The following is a 24,060-nucleotide window of genomic DNA, read 5'->3' as shown; positions in this document are numbered from 1 at the left end:
TTATAACACGTACAAAGACTTGCATTACATACATACATACACACACGTGCGTTAGTGTGAATTGAAGTGTGTGTGTGTGTCAGGGCGGTATGGTAGGTGTTATTTCATGGGGATGACTCCAGTGGTCAACAGAACGATGGCAATGATAACGAGCATGACGGTTACTATGCCAACGATCAGCTTGATGTTCTTCCTGCGGTAGGAACGAGCCACCGCTTCACTCTTCCTCTCAAAGAGCTTTGACTGTAAGAAAGAGCAATGGGGCAAAGAGAGAGACATGTACAGTAGTCTATAGCATGCGCTGAACTCGGAGCTGCAACTGCTAAAACTGACCAGGATCCCACTTTGTTTGGTCCCTATTGATGGTCTATAGATGCTCAGACTATCAACAACAACTTGATATGCAACAACTTGGGAGGGAAAGAGATAGAGGTGGGAGGAAGGAGGAGAAGGAGGAAGCGCGGGTGAGGTGGGTGAGATAGAGGGGATGTAAATGTACTAACTGAGTCCTGGAGATTTTCTGCTATGGAGGTGAGGTGATCCAGTCTCTCTCCTCTCTGCAACATGTTCTCTGTGTTCTGTTTCATCTTATGTCACCTCGTCTATAGTACGATGAAGGGACCGGATCTTGTCCTCCCCCTCGCCTTCTCCCCCCTCTTCTTGTCCCTCTTCCTCATCCTGGTCTCCCCGCCCTGGAGGGAAACTCACCTGGAAGAAAAAGTTTAGTGAAGTTCAAAATACAATCTTATCTGCAAACTGTTGTGTAGTTGCAGGTTTTTGCTCCAGCTAAAGCAGTATCACCTGATCCAACTATCACCTAATCATAGTTTAAAAAAAAGAAGACTTATAAGGGCTTTATTCAATCCGTAGCGCTGAAGAAGCTTTATAGCTGATTGCCAATTAAAGGCAACGTTCCTGCGGTAGCGGAGACTGCATTCAGGTAAACGCTGCATATGCCAGCTCAATTGGAAATTACCTTTACATTTGAATGCTGTTCTTCCGCAATACTTCGGCAATGCTGATTGAATAGAGCCCTTAGTTGAATAGCTGTGTTACTGTTTTGGCTGGTGTGAAAGCCTGCACGTACTCTGGTCCTCACTCCTACTCTGGTCCTCACTCCTCACAAGGTAAAACACATTCAGGGTCGTATAAGAGAATACATGCTGAATACCATACACTAGTCACACTCACCAGCTCATCTTCCATGACCAAAATAATATGTCGAAACTCAGCGATCACCAAGAAAAATTCAAAATTACAGAGTTGTGTGTTAGGATACTCCTGTGTCATGAGTTGGTTTGGGATATTTAGTCAACATCTTCCTGATTCTTCAGTTCTCTCTTATGGTCCATCTATATGGTCATCCCTCACCTCCTCACCAAACTCTCTCCTATTCTCTTCCTCCTCAGACAGGTTTTTCCACATATTTCCTCTGCACCCTCCAAGAGTCAGCTGTTGTTTTGAATGTGTGCTTGCATTTGCATGCCTGTAAATGTGCGTGTGTGGAGAGAGACTATAGTATGCTGCAGTTTTAGTTTGGTCCACTAGATGGCATCAGAGAAACAGATGCTTGTTGTTGAAGAACAGAATCAGTCCTCATTCCCCTCTTCTTCCTCTCAGATGGCTGTGACACAGAGGGCAGAGATGGCCTTAAACAAACTGATAATGGTCCGATTCCGAGAGATAGAGAGAAGGCCTGGGTCTGGAAGAGTGTATATCAATGAACAAGAGATGAGCAAGCCTGAGAGGACAGGACAGAGGAAGACAAAAGAAAGAGGGATGGGGGAACAAGATTAAAACTGAAGCGTTACAGATTCCGCGATATAAATTTAAAATTAACTTCTGATTGAGTCGACATATGCACCGTTTACCGTAAATGCAGTCTCCGCTAATGTGGGAACATTTCAATCACGCTGTAAAGCTGAACTTCCCCGATGCAGATTTATTAGAGTCCTAAAAGAGAGGTATTCTTTTCCATAATGCCCTGAATGGGTTCCCAGGTACACATGTAGTCTGGCTGCACAACTCTGCAGGCTAAGCATGTGAGAGATCAAAAGAGAGAGAAAGGGAGGGAGAGAAAAAGAGTGCGGAAGAAAGAGGGGATGAGTGAATCATCTGGTGGCATTCAGAGCTGCTAAACTTTGACTAATTTGACAGTGTCTGTCTATCTGTCTGTCCCCTCTGTGTAAGTCGCTCTGGATAAGAGCGTCTGCTAAATTACGTAAATGTAAAAATGCAGGTGCATGTTTATGTGTGTACTTGCAGGTGTGTCTTTGTATGCAGGTGTGTGTGATTTTAACTTGCCTGCTCTCTGAACCTGTCCTCCATCCCTCCATCCCTCCATCCCTCCCTCCATATAACTCAGGTCTCCCCACAGGCTTTAGAAGTGTGAACATCAGTTCAGAACAAACACAGTCTTGAAGTGCAGGTGCATGGGTGACACAGGAACAGGTGTTTGTGTTTTCACTACACAGATGCCACCATTCCTGGTTTTCAGGTTATGCTATACGGGGTCGGCAGGTAGCTTAGTGGGTAAGAGCTTTGTGCCAGTAACCGAAAGGTCGCTGGTTCTAATCCCCGAGCCGACTAGGTGAAACATCTGTCGATGTGCCCTTAAGCAAGGCACTTAACCCTAATTGCTCCTGTAAGTCGCTCTGGATAAGAGCGTCTGCTAAATGACTAAAATGTAAATGTAAATGTAATACAATTCACTTGTCATTCACTAGCAACGCACATATCAACATGACTCATTGGACAGAGCGACAGCAGAACAACTCATTTAGTGGACGTTTTCTCCAATTATTAAGTGTCTCCAGTAATGGCATGGTGTCAACCAATGACGGCGAGTATTTACTTTAACGTAGTTGTGTGTGTGTGCATGCATACGTGTGTGTGTGTGTGTGTGTGTGTGCATGCATGCGTGTGTTTTATTTATTTTATTTTATTATTATTATTATTATTTTTTTTGGGGGGGGGGGTGGATCAGCTTAATATTGCAGATAGATTGTATCTTCTATCAATGTAATTGTCTGCATCACTTCCAATCCCCCATGTTTTTTTTTTTATATATATACTCCCCTTTATTACTTTTCAACCCCACCATCCTTTCCCTACTTGGAGTAAATTAGTGAACAACAATGCCCAGGCCTCTACTTCCGGTCTATACTTACTATCTACACCTTATGGACAGAGTTAATTTTACAAGAATTCTATTATATATATATATATAATATATATATATATATATATATATATATATATATTTTTTGCTCCTGAACTTCTTCTCTCCGATCATTTTCATGATGTCCATCCGGTTTGCTTCTACATGCCATATCTTTCTAACTGTGCTCTTTCCCAAAAGCTCCCAACATACAACCTATATACTTATTATGGACACAGTATGCTTACATTATTAGCTATCTTTGTTATTATTTGTTGTTATTTGTTATTAGTCCCATCCTTCAACTCTATTCAATACCTCCCATCTATCTCTTAACACCATCCATATAGGATTTCTATTTGCCATATATATTTCAACCGTACTGTGATGTTTTACAAAAGTTCTGAACCTTTCTATTCTCATTGCTTCTACAGATTGTGAATTAAAAATAAACATTTTTGCTAAAAGTATTATTATATTATTGATTGATTGACTATGACTTTTCAGATCACCCAGTAATGCTATCTGCAAGGTTAGCTCCAGGTAAATATTGCAATCCTTTATCCATTCCTGGACCTGTGTCCAAAAACAAACAAATGGACACAACCAAAACAAATGATCTAATGATTCTGTCTCTTCACAGCAAAATCTGCAGAGCTGGGAAGATTGTATCCCCCATATAAATAACATTCTATTGGTAGCAAGAATTTTATATAATAATTTAAATTGAAAGATTCAAATTTTTGAATCCGGTGTCGTTTTGCGTGTCAGTTCGTAAACACTATGCCATGGGATCGGTACGTCAAAGATCTCTTCTCAACTATTTTGCAATCTATATGGGACGGCTGTCAATCCTTTGGTCCTTAAGTGAAACTGATATACTTTTTTATTTATCACAGTTTTCCTTAACCAATTATGTTCTTTAATGCAAGGCCGACAGACAAGTTCCTTACTTTCTCCCCCTTCCACTTTCCTCTTCCACTTTTGCGGTAAGGCTGCAATTATTTGGTTGTAATTTTGGGTAGAGCAGACATTTCCATATGTTTTTGTTAGCTGCATGTGCGACATAACTCCACCAGTCCTACCGATGATATCATTTACGAAGATTATACCTTTTTTAAACATTCTGTCAAAAAATAAAGGTTTTTTGTCAATTAGTATATTTGAATTTAACCACAATATTTGTTGCATTATTTGTTCTGTAGTTTCTGGAGGATTAAATTGAAATTGCAACCAACTTTCTATGGCTTGTTTTAGAAATAGTGATATTTGGGAGATTATTTCCTTTTCAAATAACTGAAAGTGAGAGGTTGTAATCTGAATAAAGGGAAAAAGGCCTTTCTTGAACATTGGGTGAGACAATCTTACTAATTTGCTTGAGAACCAGTTCGGATTTAAGTATAACTTTTGTATGACTGAAGCTTTTAGTGATAGGTCTAATGCTTTAATATTTAATAATGCATACGTGTGTTTGTGTTGCTGTAATATGTGGCACATTGACATGAGATATGAGTTTATTAGGTACACCCTTCTAGTACAGGGTCGGATCCCCCTTTGCCTCCAGAATAACCGGAATTATTCGGGGCACGAAAACGTTGCTAAATTGGTATCAAGGGACCAAACGTGTGCCATTCCCCACACCATTACACCACCGCCAGCAGCCTGTACCGTTGACACCAGGCAGGATGGGGCAATGGACTAATGCTGCTTACGCCAAATTCTGACTCTGCCATCAGCATGAAGCAACAGGAACCAGGATTCGTTGGACCAGGCAATGTTTTTCCACTCCTCAATTGTCCAGTGTTGGTGATCGAGTGCCCACTGGAGCCGCTTCTTCTTGTTTTTAGCTAATAGGAGTGGAACCAGGTGTGGTCGTCTGCTGCAATAGCCCATCCGTGACAAGGACCAATGAGTTGTGCGTTCCGAGATGCCGTTCTGCACACTACTGTTGTACTGCGCCGTTATTTATCTGTTTGTTGCCCGCCTGTTAGCTTGCTTAACCCAGAACTGTCGTGCGTGAAAAGCTCTGGACGCAGGCCGTTTCTGAGATACTGGAACCGGCACGCTTGGCACCGACGATCATACCATGCTCAAAGTTGCTTAGGTCATTAGTTTTGCCCATTCTAATGTTCAATCGAACAGTAACTGAATGCCTTGATGCCTGTCTGCCTGCTTTATATAGAAAGCCACGGCCACGTGACTCACTGTCTGTAGGAGCGATACATTTTCGTGAACCTAATAAACTGGCCACTGAGTATATTCAGCTATTAGCAGCTTCCTGTCTCTCTTCTTCTCTGACTCTGGATGTCTAAAGGAAATTACCTGCAATTTACTTGCCAGTACGTGTTCACACACACACAGGCTAAAGCAGACGGGTTCACATAGAGTAGCTGTAACCATAACAACCTGGCCTGGCCAAACAGAAGCCCCCCCTCCTCCCGTCCTCAATACCACCTCTGTCACGCTGTCTGGTTTGAACACACTGGAGCCGTAAAAAGGATCTGTGATTATTGAATTGAAACACAAAGGAGTAATGTAATATCTGGACTGTAGAAACAACCAGCCTGGTCCCATCTTTATTTACACACCAACTGCCAACACAGCATAACAGCTTCCAATCGCTATCTTTCGCTCTCTGATACACACACACGAACACACTCATCGTGGCAGAACATACGGTCACAGATGGTGTACAATAGCCTAATTTCATTTCCAATCAATTGAATTGAAAATAAACTGTGTGTTCACTAAGACTGTACTCTATCAGAGGTTTTAACTGCCATAAAATCAGCAGCACGGTTTAGATTTAATAGCAACTGACTGAATTTTGGCAGACATAAAATGAGATCAGACTGGGGTTGTTGAGAGAGAGATTTACTGATCAGACTGATCGATGGGCTGTTCACAGCATCTCTCCATACAGACAGCCTGTCTTCCTGTGGAATGGATTGTCCTACTCCTGCAGGCTCACCGTCTGTCTGGGTCTCACAGACAGTTAACTTTCCTCATGTTGTTGTCGTCAGGTACCTTATTCCATATACTGCACTACTTTTGAAGTTAAAGTTTTCTGATCAGACTGATGGATCTGCTGAACACAGACAGCCTGTCCTCCTGTGGAATGGAATGTTCTACAGGCTAGGATGTCTGTCGAGACAGCCATTTAGAGAATGTGAACTTTCCTCATGTTATCTTAATATAATGTACTACTTCAGAAGTAAAGTTTTCTGTATCATAAATATGTTTATTTTTGGTATATCAGCAGCATTCTTCAGAAAGTTCACAACTTTGACTACTTTGACAGAAGGAAGTCTGGCTACTGTTTGATACAGTAAATAACATGTAATCATACTTCAGTTAGGTAGCAAAATATAATGGTCACAATGTAATTCAATACACCACAAACATGAACATTGTAAAACTCTGGGCAACATCTTTTGATGCACAACAAAGCCAAAGATAGATACACCTGTATATTCAGTACAGAGTCACCATAACATAACATACCATAACATAACGCATTAAATTGTTTCACTTTTCATGTTCATTTATGTAAACACTGGACACACTCAATAAGAATAAATAACAGTGACTATACTTTATAAAACATTGTGTGATATGACAATCATGGAGAACATAACGTTTTCAGTTCTTCAGGTAAATCAGTTTAAATAGTTTGTTTACCTTTGAAATAAAATGGCCATAGATATGTCCAGTTGTTTGGTGACAATCATGCATCAATCACAATGGTGCGTATCATCATGTACTCAACACAGATAGCTGAACCAATAGCTGAAGCAGGGCATGACAATCAGGTAAGTGTGTGTGTGTGTGTGTGTGTGCGCACCATTGTTCTGTCAGACACACACGCTGTAGGGAAGGAGCAGTTGCAGCTGGTGGATGCTCAGTCAGGTGTTCAAAGCAAGACACACACACACACACACACACACACACACACCTGGGCATTGAATGATGCTTGGCATGTCATACCTGGCTGTGATACGTCAGCCACCAGCTGTGGCAGAGATTTCAAGTGCCAGTGTTTGTGTGAACCAAGTATATGTATATACAGTACATACATACATTATAAACACACATGAAAGCATAGACACATACTAAGTAACATAGTAAATAACATACTAAGTAACATACTAAGTAACATATGAAGTAACATACTAAGTAACATACTAAGTAACATATGAATTAACATACTAAGTAACATACTAAGTAACATATTAATTAACATACTAAGTAACATACTAAATAACATACTAAGTAACAGTAAATAACATACGAAGTAACATACTAAATAACACACTAAATAACATACTAATTAACATACTAAATAACACACTAAGTAACATACTAAATAACATACTAAGTAACATACTACCATGCTTTTCTTGTTTGTGCTTCTCTCTACACACACAATGCATCTTTCAGTGAACTATCTAAAACGAAATGTGCACAGGTAAAATAATGTGTGCAGAGGCTATTCTGATTTTCTCTCCAGCATAGACAGACTCACACATCTGTTGGATTGCTTTCTAGAGTATATCAGTGGGTTAGCCTCTGTACTGCACATACAACACAGATAATAATGCAATAGACATAGGCAACAATGTAAAGCTCGCCAGACACAAATACAAATATACACAAACACACACACACACACACAGCCCCCCATAGCCCTGCTCCATACTCTGTGTGTGGACAGATTAGGTAACATAGAGGGCTTAGAGAGGAAGAGGAAGAGGAAGACTGTTTTTCTCCACCTCTCCTCTCTTTCCACTGACCCCTCTCACTCTGACCTCTCCTCTCTTTCCACTGACCCCTCTCACTCTGACCTCTCCTCTCTTTCCACTGACCCCTCTCACTCTGACCTCTCCTCTCTTTCCACTGAACCCTCTCACTCTGACCTCTCCCCTCTTTCCACTGACCCCTCTCACTCTGACCTCTCCCCTCTTTCCACTGAACCCTCTCACTCTGACCTCTCCCCTCTTTCCACTGAACCCTCTCACTCTGACCTCTCCCCTCTTTCCACTGAACCCTCTCACTCTGACCTCTCCTCTCTTTCCACTGAACCCTCTCACTCTGACCTCTCCTCTCTTTCCACTGACCCCTCTCACTCTGACCTCTCCTCTCTTTCCACTGACCCCTCTCACTCTCACCTCTCCTCTCTTTCCACTGAACCCTCTCACTCTGACCTCTCCTCTCTTTCCACTGAACCCTCTCACTCTGACCTCTCCTCTCTTTCCACTGACCCCTCTCACTCTGACCTCTCCTCTCTTTCCACTGACCCCTCTCACTCTCACCTCTCCTCTCTTTCCACTGAACCCTCTCACTCTAACCTCTCCTCTCTTTCCACTGACCCCTCTCACTCTGACCTCTCCTCTCTTTCCACTGACCCCTCTCACTCTCACCTCTCCTCTCTTTCCACTGAACTCTCTCACTCTGACCTCTCCTCTCTTTCCACTGACCCCTCTCACTCTGATCCCTCCTCTCTTTCTCTCCTGTTGTTTTTCCTCCTCACTTCTCTATGTGTAACTGACCCCTCTCACTGTTTTCCCTCCCTACTTCCCCACCCCGCCTCTTCTCTACTCTATTTGTGTCCCCCTCTTTTTTCTCCTGTCTAGATATATCTGCCCTGTGCCCTGACCAGGCAGACAGAGTACTGCTCCTCAAATTGTTGTCTCTGAACAGTAATCCCCGACAACAGGTGCTGGACCAACAACCTTCCGGAAATACACACACACACACACACGCTTGCACGAACGAATGCACACACACACTTGCATGAAGAAATGTATGCACACACACACACACACACACACACACACACACACACACACACACACACACACACACACACACACACACACACACACACACACACACACACACACACACCCTGCCTGACTCTGTTCACACTCGCACAAAAACATCAGTGTTTTCTTAGGGAGAGAGCTGTGGCTGCCATTGATGCTAGGAGAAGCGATTGGTTGAGTGTTCCAAACATTACATTTACATTTTAGTCATTTAGCAGACGCTCTTATCCAGAGTGACTTACATGAGCAATTAGGGTTAAGTGCCTTGCTCAAGGGCACATCGACAGATTTTTCACCAAGTCGGCTCGGGGATTAGAACCAGCGACCTTTCGGTTACTGGCACAACGCTCTTAACCACTAAGCTACCTGCCACCCCAAAGACAGCCCTACACAGCCCTAGGGTTCTGGAATGCAGGTGGGTATATGATGGAAAGAATCCTTATGAGCTGCCCACTTGGCCTGGTCAGATATACTAGACAATGAGAATAGAACACTACACCAGGTTCTAGGGCATAAAAGCCATGTATGCCTAAAGAAGAGCTCTGGACTCCAGTTTGATATACACTGATTGTACAAAACACTAAGAACATCTGCTCTTTCCATGACATAGACTGACCAGGTGAATCCAGGTGAAAGCTATGATCCCTTAATGATGTCACTTGTTAACAAAAAAAAAAATGACGTTTTCATCTTTCGAGCTTCTAGTCATGAAATCTATGCAGCCTACTCAATCACTTTTTATAGCTACTGTTTACAGGCCTCCTGGGCCATATACAGCGTTCCTCTCTGAGTTTCCTGAATTCCTATCAGACCTTGTAGTCATAGCAGATCATATTCTAATTTTTGGTGATTTTAATATTCACATGGAGAAGTCCACAGACCCACTCCAAAAGTCCTTCGGAGCCATTATCGACTCAGTGGGTTTTGTCCAACATGTCTCTGGACCTACTCACTGCCACAGTCATACTCTGGACCTAGTTTTGTCCCATGGAATAAATGTTGTAGATCTTAATGTTTTTCCACAAAATCCTGGACTATCGGACCACCATTTTATTACGTTTGCAATCGCAACAAATAATCTGCTCAGACCCCAACCAAGGAGCATCAAAAGTCGTGCTATAAATTCTCAGACAACACAAAAATTCATTGATGCCCTTCCAGACCCCTTCTGCCTACCCAAGGACGTCAGAGGACAAAAATCAGTTAACCACTTAACTGAGGAACTAAATTTAACCTTGCACAATACCCTAGATGCAGTTGCACCCCTAAAAACGAAAAACATTTGTCATAAGAAACTAGCTCCCTGGTATACAGAAAATACCCGAGCTTTGAAGCAAGCTTCCAGGAAATTGGAACGGAAATGGCGCCACACCAAACTGGAAGTCTTCCGACTAGCTTGGAAAGACAGTACCGTGCAGTACCGAAGAGCCCTCACTGCTGCTCGATCATCCTACTTTTCCAAATTAATCGAGGAAAATAAGAACAATCCAAAATTTCTTTTTGATACTGTTGCAAAGCTAACTAAAAAGCAGCATTCCCCAAGAGAGGATGGTTTTCACTTCAGCAGTGATAAATTCATGAACTTCTTTGAGGAAAAGATCATGACCATTAGAAAGCAAATTACGGACTCCTCTTTGAATCTGCGTATTCCTCCAGGGCTTAGCTGTCCTGGATCTGCACAGCTCTGCGAGGGCCTGGGATCGGGAGAGACACTTAAGTGTTTTAGTACTATATCTCTTGACACAATGATGAAAATAATCATGGCCTCTAAACCTTCAAGCTGCATACTGGATCCTATTCCTACTAAACTGCTGAAGGAGCTGCTTCCTGTGCTTGGCCCTCCTATGTTGAACATAATAAACAGCTCTCTATCCACCGGATGTGTACCAAACTCACTAAAAGTGGCAGTGATAAAGCCTCTCTTGAAAAAGACCGAGGCTCTGCATCTGTCCTCGTGCTACTAGACCTTAGTGCTGCCTTTGACACCATCGATCACCACATTCTTTTGGAGAGACTGGAAACCCAAATTGGTCTACACGGACAAGTTCTGGCCTGGTTTAGATCCTACCTGTCGGAAAGATATCAGTTTGTCTCTGTGAATGGTCTGTCCTCCGACAAATCAACTGTACATTTCGGTGTTCCTCAAGGTTCCGTTTTAGGACCACTATTGTTTTCACTATATATTTTACCTCTTGGGGATGTTATTCGAAAACATAATGTTAACTTTCACTGCTATGCGGATGACACACAGCTGTACATTTCAATGAAGCATGGTGAAGCCCCAAAATTGCCCTCGCTAGAAGCCTGTGTTTCAGACATAAGGAAGTGGATGGCTGAAAACTTTTTACTTTTAAACTCGGACAAAACAGAGATGCTTGTTCTAGGTCCCAAGAAACAAAGAGATCTTCTGTTAAATCTGACAATTCATCTTGATGGTTGTAAAGTCGTCTCAAATAAAACTGTGAAGGACCTAGGCGTTACTCTTGACCCTGATCTCTCTTTTGACGAACATATCAAGACTGTTTCAAGGACAGCTTTTTTCCATCTACGTAACATTGCAAAAATCAGAAATTTTCTGTCCAAAAATGATGCAGAAAAATTAATCCATGCATTTGTTACTTCTAGATTAGACTACTGCAATGCTCTATTTTCCGGCTACCCGGATAAAGCACTAAATAAACTTCAGTTAGTGCTAAATACGGCTGCTAGAATCCTGACTAGAACCAAGAAATTTGATCATATTACTCCAGTGCTAGCTTCCCTACACTGGCTTCCTGTTAAGGCAAGGGCTGATTTCAAGGTTTTACTGTTAACCTATAAAGCGTTACATGGGCTTGCTCCTACCTATCTTTCCGAGTTGGTCCTGCCGTACATACCAATACGTACGCTACGGTCACAAGACGCAGGCCTCCTAATTGTCCCTAGAATTTCTAAGCAAACAGCGGGAGGCAGGGCTTTCTCCTATAGATCTCCATTTTTATGGAACAGTCTGCCTACCCATGTGAGAGACGCAGACTCGGTCTCAACCTTTAAGTCTTTACTGAAGACTTATCTCTTCAGTAGGTCATATGATTGAGTGTAGTCTGGCCCAGGAGTGTGAAGGTGAACGGAAAGGCTGGAGCAACGAACAGCCCTTGCTGTCTCTGCCAGGCCGGTTCCCCTCTCCACTGGGGTTCTCTGCCTCTAACCCTGTTGCAGGGGCTGAGTCACTGGCCTGCTGGTGCTCTTTCATGCCGTCCCTGGGAGGGGTGCGTCACTTGAGTGGGTTGAGTTACTGACGTGATCTTCCTGTCTGGGTTGGCGCCCCCCCCCCCCTTGGTTTGTGCTGTGGTGGAGACCTCTGTGGGCTATACTCGGCCTTGTCTCAGGATTGTAAGTTGGTGGTTGGGGATATCCCTCTAGTGGTGCGGGGGCTGTGCTTTGGCGGAGTGGGTGGGGTTATATCCTTCCTGTTTGGCCCTGTCCGGGGGTTTCTTCGGATGGGGCCACAGTGTCTCCGGACCGCTCCTGTCTCAGCCTCCAGTATTTATGCTGCAGTAGTTTATGTGTCGGGGGGCTGGGGTTAGTTGGTTATACCTGGAGTACTTCTCCTGTCTTATCCAGTGTCCTGTGTGAATTTAAGTATGCTCTCTCTAATTCTCTCGTTCTCTCTTTCTCTCTGAGAACCTGAGCCCTAGGACCATACGTCAGGACTACCGGGCATGATGACACCCTGCTGCCCCCAGTCCGCCTGGCCTTGCTGCTATTCCAGTTTCAACTGTTCTGCCTGCGGCTACGAAACCCCTACCTGTCCCAGACCTGCTGTTTTCAACTCTAAATGATCGGCTATGAAAAGCCAACTGAGAGACCTGAGCCCTAGGACCATACGTCGGGACTACCGGCCGTGGTGACTCCTTGCTATCCCCAGTCCGCCTGGCCTTGCTGCTATTCCAGTTTAAACTGTTCTGCCTGCGGTTATGGAACCCCTACCTGTCCCAGACCTGCTGTTTTAAACTCTAATGATCGGCTATGAAAAGCCAACTGAGATTTATTCCTGATTATTATTTGACCATGCTTGTCACTTATGAACATTTTTGAACATCTTGGCATGGTTCTGTTATAATCTCCACCCGGCACAGCCAGAAGAGGACTGGCCACCCCTCATAGCCTGGTTCCTCTCTAGGTTTCTTCCTAGGTTTTGCCTTTCTAGGGAGTTTTTCCTAGCCACCGTGCTTCTACACCTGCATTACTAGCTGTTTGGGGTTTTAGGCTGGGTTTCTGTACAGCACTTCGAGATATTAGCTGATGTAAGAAGGGCTATATAAAATAAAATTGATTGATTGATTGATTGATTAAATCCACTTCAATCAGTGTAGATAAAGGGGAGGAGACAGGTTAAAGAAGGATTTTTAAGGGGGTAAATGGGCAAGACAAAATATTTAAGTGCCTTTGAACGGGCTATGGTAGTAGATGCCAGGCGCACCGGATGGTGTCAAGAACTGCAACGCTGCTGAGGTTTTCACGCTCAATAGTTTCCCGTGTTTATCAAGAATGGTCCACCACCCAAAGGACATCCAGCCAACTTGACCCAACTGTGGGGAAGCATTGGAGTCAACATGGGTCAGCATCCCTGTGGAACACTTTCGACACCTTGTACATTTACATTTTAGCAGACGCTCTTATCCAGAGCGACTTACAGGAGCAATTAGGGTTAAGTGCCTTGCTCAAGGGCACATCGACAGATTTTTCACCTAGTCGGCTCGGGGATTAGAACCAGCGACCTTTCGATTACTGGCACCACTCTCTTAACCACTAAGCTACCTGCTGCCCTGACCAATTGAGGCTGCCCTAGCCGATGTTGTGTCAGCATTCGAATGTGTGAGAATAGAGCACTAGCCCAGGCTATAGTGCACTAAACCACGTATAATCTCTCGTGGACAGTACCTAAACATAACTGGTACGGTAGATCTGTCGGCATGCTATGGGATGTGTGAGATTATGAGCAGCATTAGTTCCGGGGCTTGGGTTTTCATCACTGCTTATTTGGACATATCAGGATTGGGTGAAGGCGGTGCTTAAACTGCTTCACTTCGACAGATGATAAACACAGGTGAAAATATCAGAAGGGGGTGGGGGGCGTTGACTGAGATTTTCCTTTTGCGAGGGTGGAGACAAAACTGAAATCTCAATTTCTAACACGCTTCCCCCAGAACCTAATCGAGCAGCTGACCAAATTACGCAACATTTTAGTTCTGGGTTAAGTGAGATTAAACCACGACTAATCCAGTTAGGTGTTTGTTATGCCACTAGGCCATGTTATGTCTGCCATAGTAAGGGCTGTCGGGGGAGTTAAGGGCTGATCGTGAGGCTGAGCCGTTGGAGGTGGAGGTGAGCTCCAGGGTTGTCTGGATGATAGGGGGGCTAGCTGGCTGCTCTGCCCCACAGCGCTCCTCCTCAGTGGGCTGCAGAACTGTCGACATACTGGTCTCCATCCGGCTGGCCCGGTACACACTCACCTGGAAACAGAGATAAGGGGGACAGAACTTAAACATACACACTCATACACACACCCAGAAAGAAGACGGAATCTACACACACCTGGGTCTGTAGGTAGCGGGTGGACTTGAGTTCCAGTCCCCCGTAGGAGGTGGCAGGAACACACGGACACCAACAGAACACCTGCTGAAAGCCTGCCCTGAACCTAAACAGAGGGTTGGGAGAGAAAGCAGGAGAGAGGGGGGAGTGAGAGAGAGAGAGGAGAGATAGATGGGGAGAGCGAGAAGGAGAGACCAATGGGTCAAATAGACGTGTGTGTGTGTGTGTGTGTGTGTGTGTGTGTGTGTGTGTGTGTGTGTGTGTGTGTGTGTGTGTGTGTGTGTGTGTGTGTGTGTGTGCGTGCGTGCATGCGTGCTTGTGTTTGTGCTTGTGTGTGTACCACAGGAGGCTGGTGAGGGGAGGACGTGTAATAATAATGGCTAGAATGGGGTAAATGGAATGGTATCAAAGACAGTGTGTTTGATGTGTTTGGTACCACTCCTATCATTCCGTTCTAGCCATTAGTTTGAGCCCATCCTCCCCAATTAAGGTGCCACCAGCCACCTGTGGTGTGTACACAGTCACCTACCTGTCGTTGAGACAGCAGTAGATGATAGGGTTGTACATGGTGGAGCTCATGGCCAGCCACAGGACAGCCAGGTAGACCTGTTGGATGTAGCGCCATTCAAACAGCTGCATGGGGTCAGGGTGGAACTGCTGGAGCAGGAAGTAGATGTGGTAAGGCAGCCAGCACACTGCAAAAGTACACACCACCACGATCATCATCTTCACTACCTACAGAGAGGGGGAGGGAGGGAAGGACAGTTGAAAGAAATTTAGGGATTTGCTTAAGAGGTTCCTGTCACGACTTCGGCCGAGGCTGCCTCCCCTCCTTGTTCGGGCAGGCTTCGGCGTTCGTCGTCACCGGAGTACTAACCACTGCCGCCCCAATCATCATCACAATTGTCTTGTCAATCACACACACCTGGTTCTAATCCCCTCATTAGTCCATGTATAAGTGTTCCCTCTGCCCCCTTGTCCTTGTGGGTGATTATTAATTGTGAGAGTATGTAGCTTGATGGAGCTACTCATAACATTGTGTGCCAGGGATGTTTGTTTCCCCTGTGCCTGTTTCGTTGATCGCTATTGGAGCGCATTTGTGTGTCAACGAAGGAATAAACTCTGTATTCGGTGATTACCCTCCTGCGCCTGACTCCTTTCACCACACTCACCACAGTTCCCTGCTGTGTGTGGCCATGCATGAGTGTGTGTACATACAGGTATTGTGTTCTGCCTGTGAGCTTCAGTGTGTGTGTGTGTGTGTGTGTGTGTGTGTGTGTGTGTGTGTGTGTGTGTGTGTGTGTGTGTGTGTGTGTGTGTGTGTGTGTGTGTGTGTGTGTGTGTGTGCACCTTGCGTTTGGCGATTAGCTGCTCTCGGTAGCGGTGGGTGGAGTCTCCAGGGATAGTCCCCACCCACAGGGACAAGCCCACCACCAGGTAGGCACATCCCATAATGCACAGCGGCAGGAAGTAGTACAGCAACACCACAGACACAGAGTACCTACACAGAGAGAGAGATATATATAAATACACACACACACACTAATGAGATTGTTGGACTGGGGTCTCAGGTCTAGTCTAGTAGAACCCTGTTCTGATTTGATTCCTTATCTCTGCCTCCGAACGCACACACACACACACACACACACACACACACACACACACACACACACACACACACACACACACACACACGATGTCTGCTGATTCCTTATCAGTCTCGCTACAGGGAGTAGCGGCCCAGAAGATCAGCTCTCACTGAAAGATGCATGAAATCAATTTACTGAGAGGAAGAGAGGAGAGGGGGAGGAAGAGGAAGGAGGAGAAGAAAAGAGAATGAGTGGAGGAGAGCGAGGCCTAAATCAAGCCCTAGCCCCTAACTTCTAACATCAGACCAACTACAGGAACTCAGCTGCTTATGGAAATGACTTCATTCCCCCGAACACCTGAGACTAATGGAGATACTAAATAACACACACACACACACACACACACACACACACACACACACACACACACACGCAAACGCACAAGAGCTTTTGGCAACACTATACTTGACACCCAGTGTCATAACATGTTATGACACAGTCATAACCATGTCATAACAGCTGACATAACTTGTCATGACCTGTCATAATATGGTCATAACACTGTCATGACCCATATATTTTACACCTGTTGTGACATATATTGTGTTATTTTATTGCTGGTTATGACACCTTCATAAGAGTTGGGAAAGAGTCAGCAAGAAAGGCATTTCACTGTACTAGTGCACGTGCAGTGGTGTAAAGTACTTCAGTAAAAATACTTTAAAGTACTACTTAAGTCGTTTTTCGGGGTATCTGTACTTTACTTGACTATTGATTTTTGACAACTTTTACTTCACTACATTTCTAAAGAAAATAATGTACTTTTTACTCCATACATTTTCCCTGACACCAAAAGTACTTGTTAAATTCTGAATGCTTAGCAAGACAGGAAAATGGTCCAAGTCACACAATTATCAAGAGAACATCCCTGGTCTCTGATCATCTGGACACACTAAACACAAATGCTTCGTTTGTAATTATGTCTGAGTGTTGGAGTGTGCCCCTGGCTATCCGTAAATTTTAAAACACGAAAATGGTGCCGTCTGCTTTGCTTAATTTAAGGAATTTTAAATGATTTATACTTTTACTTTTAATTTTGATCCTTAAGTATATTTTAGCAATTACATTTACTTTTGATACTTAAGTATATTTAAAACCAAATACTTTTAGACTTTTACTCAAGTAGTATTTTACTGGGTGACTTTCACTTTTACTTGAGTAATTTTCTATTAAGGTATCTTTACTTTTACTCAAGTATGACAATTGGGTACCTTTTCCACCCCTGTGCACGTGACAATAAAAAACTTGAAACACACATCCTCTCTCACACATAATTATACACACCCCACTCTTGCATATGTAGCCTACCTTTGAAGCATCTCTTTGAGGAGCCTATTCTTGTTCAGTTCTTCCTGTGCCATCTACATTTGTGCATAGCCTAGTCAGTGGTCAAGTTATCAGGTTGCTAGCTAGCTAGGTAACATGACTAGCTAGCTAAACAATGTTGTTTGTTATCAAAACCAAAAAATAACGGCTCGTGAGTAGTTTAAAACAACCCATGACATCCGCACCAATCCATGGAAGAAAGAAAAAACAGACTCGATTAACGGCATCAAATAAATGTACGCGTTAACTTTGACAGCCCTGCTAATTAGTAAAGTAAATTCTGTGTGAAGAGCTTTTTAATAGCTAAACAGTCTACTCTTTGTTTATAACTGCTGCAATGTTGACTAATGATATCAAACTGTTATCATTCATAGAGAATAACTTATATTTCACAGTTTGGAACATGGCTGTCTAGGGAGTCTAGACTGTTAACGATGGTTATTCATCTCTTTAATATATAATTGATTTGAATTTTCTTATTTTCTATGTGCCAGACAAAATGCTTGAGATATATAACGATGGCCACACAGCATCAATAAATAACACAACAAAACAGAAAAACAGTAACAACAATACAATTAATTCAAATCCTAGCAATCCTACGACTTCTGTCTAACAATGGTTATTCATAACACATAACACCCACAGACTGAACATCTACTATCTGTTTGGTTCTAAATCAATCTCTTGACTAATAGAGGTTGGATAGATTCATGAATCATTCCACTCGGATGTTACATTACAAGGAGACAAATAGCAGAAAGACGCTAGGCCTATTCATCCAGAAGTTTGATTGGATTTTAGCTCAGACAGAAAAAGGATGTGAGTAGTGAGTCAGATTTTACAGACAGAAAATAATCCAGTTTATTCTCTAATGTCTAGTGAACCTCCTAGTGAACCTCCTAGTGAACCTCCTAGTGAACCTCCTAGTGAACCTCCTAGTGAACCTCCTAGTGAACCTCCTGAAGATGATGCTTCCTTCAAACAAACCCCTTTGTGTGTGTGTCAGTCAGTACTCACATCTTATTGAAGTCCATGGTTGTGTCATTGGTGTATTCAGGCCATTGGATGTAACAGACAGTCCTACCAGGCAGCTGGTCAGTAGCTGAGTAGTAGTACTGGGGGAAGGCCAACAGTAGAGCTAACACCCAGATCACTCCGATCACTACACAGGTCTCTGCTGAAGACAACCTCTGCCTCAGGGGGTGGATGATAGCCATGTACCTGGAACAAACACACACACACACACACACACACACACGCACACACACACACACACACACACACACACACACACACACACGCATATAGTGATCAGTTATACACACACACACACGTGGGATATGAATTTTTGCACTAACTCTCTTGCACTGACTTTACGCACATACACTAGACTCTACCCACACACTTACACATACACTAGAGACCCCAACACACACACTACATACACCCACATTACACGCGCACACATGCATACTGATGCGACACTCACACACACACACTTTCTCGTTATTGTTATTCATTATTCACTGTGTATCTATTCCTCGTGTCACAATGTTTAAAAATTGTATCTTTCTCTCTGCATTGTTGGGAAGGTTCTGTAAGTAAGGATTTCACTGTCATTCAAGACCTGTTTTTTACGAAACATGTTACAAATACAATTTGATTAGATTTCAACAAACAGAGATCAGTAATACACACACACACACACTGTTATACACAAACACTGTTATAAACACATTACTGTAGTACAGACACACATTTATATACACACACACACGCGCGCGCGCGCGCGCGCGCGCTCTACTGAAGGGACACCAGGGGATACAGACATGGCTATGATTAGTTTTACATTCCACTGGTTTAATTTAATTGGCAATTACTGATAGTTCAACTTCTTTAGCTCAATAGATACATTCTGGTGACAGATGGAGAAGAGACACTGCACTGTGTGTGTGTGTGTTCCTCCAAGCCCTAATGAAAGGTAATCATGCAGAGTTGATGTGAGAGTATCTGATCCTACTCCTCTACCTTTCTCTCCTCTCCTCTCCTTCGCTCCTCTCCTCCTCTACCCTCCTTGCCTCCTCTCCTCCTCTACCCTCCTCGCCCTCCTCTCCTCCTCTACCCTCCTCGCCCTCCTCTCCTCCTCTACCCTCCTCGGCTCCTCTCCTCCTCTACCCTCCTCTCCTCCTCTCCTCCTCTACCCTCCTCTCCTCCTCTCCTCCTCTACCCTCCTCGCCTCCTCTCCTCCTCTACCCTCCTTGCCTCCTCTCCTCCTCTACCCTCCTCGGCTCCTCTCCTCCTCTACCCTCCTTGCCTCCTCTCCTCCTCTTCTCCTCGCCCTCCTCTCCTCCTCTACCCTCCTCTACCCTCCTCTCCTCCTCTACCCTCCTCTCCTCCTCTCCTCCTCTACCCTCCTCTCCTCCTCTACCCTCCTCGCCTCCTCTCCTCCTCTACCCTCCTTGCCTCCTCTCCTCCTCTACCCTACTCGCCCTCCTCTCCTCCTCTACCCTCCTCGGCTCCTCTCCTCCTCTACCCTCCTCGGCTCCTCTCCTCCTCTACCCTCCTCGGCTCCTCTCCTCCTCTACCCTCCTCGGCTCCTCTCCTCCTCTACCCTCCTCTACCCTCCTCTCCTCCTCTACCCTCCTCTCCTCCTCTCCTCCTCTACCCTCCTCTCCTCCTCTCCTCCTCTACCCTCCTCTCCTCCTCTCCTCTCCTCCTCTACCCTCCTCTACCCTCCTCTCCTCCTCTACGCTCCTCGCCCTCCTCTCCTCCTCTCCTCCTCTATCCTCCTCGCCCTCCTCTCCTCCTCTACCCTCCTCGCCCTCCTCTCCTCCTCTCTCCTCCTCTCCTCCTCTCCTCCTCTACCCTCCTCTCCTCCTCTCCTCCTCTACCCTCCTCTCCTCCTCTCCTCCTCTACCCTCCTCTCCTCCTCTACCCTCCTCGCCCTCCTCTCCTCCTCTCCTCCTCTACCCTCCTCGCCCTCCTCTCCTCCTCTACCCTCCTCTCCTCCTCTCCTCCTCTACCCTCCTCGCCCTCCTCTCCTCCTCTACCCTCCTCCTCCTCCTCTCCTCCTCTACCCTCCTCGCCCTCCTCTCCTCCTCTACCCTCCTCTCCTCCTCTACACTCCTCTCCTCCTCTCCTCCTCTATCCTCCTCGCCCTCCTCTCCTCCTCTACCCTCCTCTCCTCCTCTACCCTCCTCTCCTCCTCTCCTCCTCTACCCTCCTCGCCTCCTCTCCTCCTCTACCCTCCTTGCCTCCTCTCCTCCTCTCCTCCTCTACCCTCCTTGCCTCCTCTCCTCCTCTCATTGTGTTGCTTCACTGATGTGATTTACAAGACAAGGAGATGGGGTGACACCAAAACTATCATCTCACTTCCTCTCTTTCCTTCCCTTCTCTCTTTTTCCCCCTCCACCCTTTCTCTCCTTAATCCCTTCCACCCCTTCTCCCCTCTCTCTTCCTCTCTTCCCCTCTCCTTCCCACTTGATTATCACCCCTTCCCATTTGTTCTCTCTCTCTCCCTCCCTCTCACTCTCCCTCTCCCTCTATCACTTTAAGGGTCTTTATTGGCATAGGAAACATGTATACATTGCAAAAGCAAGTGAAATATATATATTTTTAAATAACAGTAAACATTACACTCACAAAAGTTCCAAAATAATAAAAACCTCTATCCCTCCCTCCCTCTCTCTGTATCCCTCCCTCTCTTTCTCTCTATCCCTCCCTCTCTCTCTCTCTATATATATATATATATATATATATATATATATATACACTGCTCAAAAAAATAAAGGGAACACTTAAACAACACAATGTAACTCCAAGTCAATCACACTTCTGTGAAATCAAACTGTCCACTTAGGAAGCAACACTGATTGACAATACGTTTCACATGCTGTTGTGCAAATGGAATAGACAACAGGTGGAAATTATAGGCAATTAGCAAGACACCCCCAATAAAGGACTGGTTTTGCAGTTGGTGACCACAGACCACTTCTCAGTTCCTATGCTTCCTGGCTGATGTTTTGGTCACTTTTGAATGCTGGCGGTGCTTTCACTCTAGTGGTAGCATGAGACGGAGTCTACAACCCACACAAGTGGCTCAGGTAGTGCAGCTCATCCAGGATGGCACATCAATGCGAGCTGTGGCAAGAAGGTTTGCTGTGTCTGTCAGCGTAGTGTCCAGAGCATGGAGGCGCTACCAGGAGACAGGCCAGTACATCAGGAGACGTGGAGGAGGCCGTAGGAGGGCAACAACCCAGCAGCAGGACTGCTACCTCCACCTTTGTGCAAGGAGGAGCAGGAGGAGCACTGCCAGAGCCCTGCAAAATGACCTCCAGCAGGCCACAAATGTGCATGTGTCTGCTCAAACGGTCAGAAACAGACTCCATGAGGGTGGTATGAGGGCCCGACGTCCACAGGTGGGGGTTGTGCTTACAGCCCAACACCGTGCAGGACGTTTGGCATTTGAGAAGAACACCAAGATTGGCAAATTCGCCACTGGCGCCCTGTGCTCTTCACAGATGAAAGCAGGTTCACACTGAGCACGTGACAGACGTGACAGAGTCTGGAGATGCCGTGGAGAACGTTCTGCTGCCTGCAAAATCCTCCAGCATGACCGGTTTGGCGGTGGGTCAGTCATGGTGTGGGGTGGCATTTCTTTGGGGGGCCGCACAGCCCTCCATGTGCTCGCCAGAGGTAGTCTGACTGCCATTAGGTACCGAGATGAGATCCTCAGACCCTTTGTGAGACCATATGCTGGTGCGGTTGGCCCTGGGTTCCTCCTAATGCAAGACAATGCTAGACCTCATGTGGCTGGAGTGTATCAGCGGTTCCTGCAAGAGGAAGGCATTGATGCTATGGACTGGCCCGCCCGTTCCCCAGACCTGAATCCAATTGAGCACATCTGGGACATCATGTCTCGCTCCATCCACCAACGCCACGTTGCACCACAGACTGTCCAGGAGTTGGCGGATGCTTTAGTCTAGGTCTGGGAGGAGATCCCTCAGGAGACCATCCGCCACCTCATCAGGAGCATGCCCAGGCGTTGTAGGGAGGTCATACAGGCACGTGGAGGCCACACACACTACTGAGCCTCATTTTGACTTGTTTTAAGGACATTACATCAAAGTTGGATCAGCCTGTAGTGTGGTTTTCCACTTACATTTTGAGGGTGACTCCAAATCCAGGCCTCCATGGGTTGATACATTTGATTTCCATTGATAATTTTTGTGTGATTTTGTTGTCAGCACATTCAACTATGTAATGAAAAAAGTATTTAATAAGATTATTTCATTCATTCAGATCTAGGATGTGTTATTTTAGTGTTCCCTTAATTTTTTTGAGCAGTGTATATATACCTCCCTCTCTCTCTCTATACCTCCCTCTCTATCCCTCCCTCCCTCCCCCCCCTCCCCTCTCTCTCATCCCTCTCTCTCTCTCTCTCTCTCTCTCCCTCTCTATCTCTCTATCTCTCTTCCTCTCTCTCTCTCTCTCTCTCTCTCTCTTTCTCTCTCTCTCTCTCTCTCTCTCTCTCTCTCTCTCTCTCTCTCTCTCTCTGTATCCCTCTCTATCCCTCCCTCCCCCTATATTCCTCCTTCCCCCTATATCCCTCCTTCCCTCTTTATCCCTCCCTCCCTCCCTCCCTCTCTCTATACCTCCCTCCTTCTCTCCCTCCATCCCTCACTCCCCTTCTCTCTATCTCTCTCTCTATCCATCCCTCCCTCTCTATCCCTCCCGCTCTATCCCTCCCTCTCTCTCTCTCTCTCTCTCTCTCTATCCCTCCTTCTCTCTGCCTGTTGAGGTAAAATTGATCCCCTTCAGACACAGCGGTTTACAAACACACCTCTTGTAAACACTCCCGGGGAGCATGGGATCATCTGGGGAAAGGGCTACTCTCTCTCTCGCTCTCTCTACTTCAATATTGCAAGAATGTTCCGATTATTCTAACATTGTGGTGACGTACTGAAGAGAGGGGGATCTGTGTTCTGACAGTGAGCCCAGTATGAGGGATGTGGAGAATGAGGGATGGAAAAGAGAGGAGCAGGGATGATGTGGAGGAAAAGGCAGCTCACACACACAGGCTGTGGCGACATACTGATGACGGTATGTGAGAGAGAAGCAGGGTTGGAGAAGGGATCTCTAGGAAAAGGTTGCTTTTAAACACATCAAACACACATAACAGTACACACACACACACACACACACAAAAAAAACGTCCACTTGAGTAGTGACTAAACAAGTCCAAAGCTAATAAATGTTTGACTGAAGCCAGTGCTGAGATTATAGAGGAGAGGATTTAAGACTCATGTTGCACTGAAGACATGGATGTTACATAAGCTTTAGTGTAGCTGGCTGTGGTGTGGTCATGCACACACAGCATATAGGGTTGCTTACTTGTTCCGAGCTATGGCAGTCATGGAGTAGATTCTAGTGAAAACAAACACACACTAGCGCGCACCCATTCACCGACACACACACATACTGCTCACCTTTCCAGTGCTATGGCGGTCATGGAGTATATGCT

General features: G+C 45.2%; 1 protein-coding gene across 1 annotated transcript in view; it reads right to left on the bottom strand.

Moving 5' to 3' along the window:
- Positions 1-14,270: 14,270 nt before the first annotated feature.
- Positions 14,271-24,060, bottom strand: part of LOC311127500 (substance-P receptor-like) — a gene marked incomplete at both ends in the record, with an annotated part of 11,649 nt that continues 1,859 nt past the window's right edge. The window contains 6 exons of the mRNA XM_084159323.1: positions 14,271-14,480; positions 14,563-14,665; positions 15,089-15,294; positions 15,910-16,060; positions 18,555-18,758; positions 24,026-24,058. Coding sequence (XP_084015449.1) covers positions 14,271-14,480; positions 14,563-14,665; positions 15,089-15,294; positions 15,910-16,060; positions 18,555-18,758; positions 24,026-24,058 — 907 coding nt within the window. The remainder of the gene's footprint in view (positions 14,481-14,562; positions 14,666-15,088; positions 15,295-15,909; positions 16,061-18,554; positions 18,759-24,025; positions 24,059-24,060) is intronic.

Source organism: Coregonus lavaretus (genome assembly GCF_964263955.1).
Source record: "Coregonus lavaretus genome assembly, chromosome: 4".
Classification (NCBI taxonomy): Eukaryota; Metazoa; Chordata; class Actinopteri; order Salmoniformes; family Salmonidae; genus Coregonus; species Coregonus lavaretus.
This window is presented reverse-complemented; position numbering and strand designations above follow the sequence as displayed.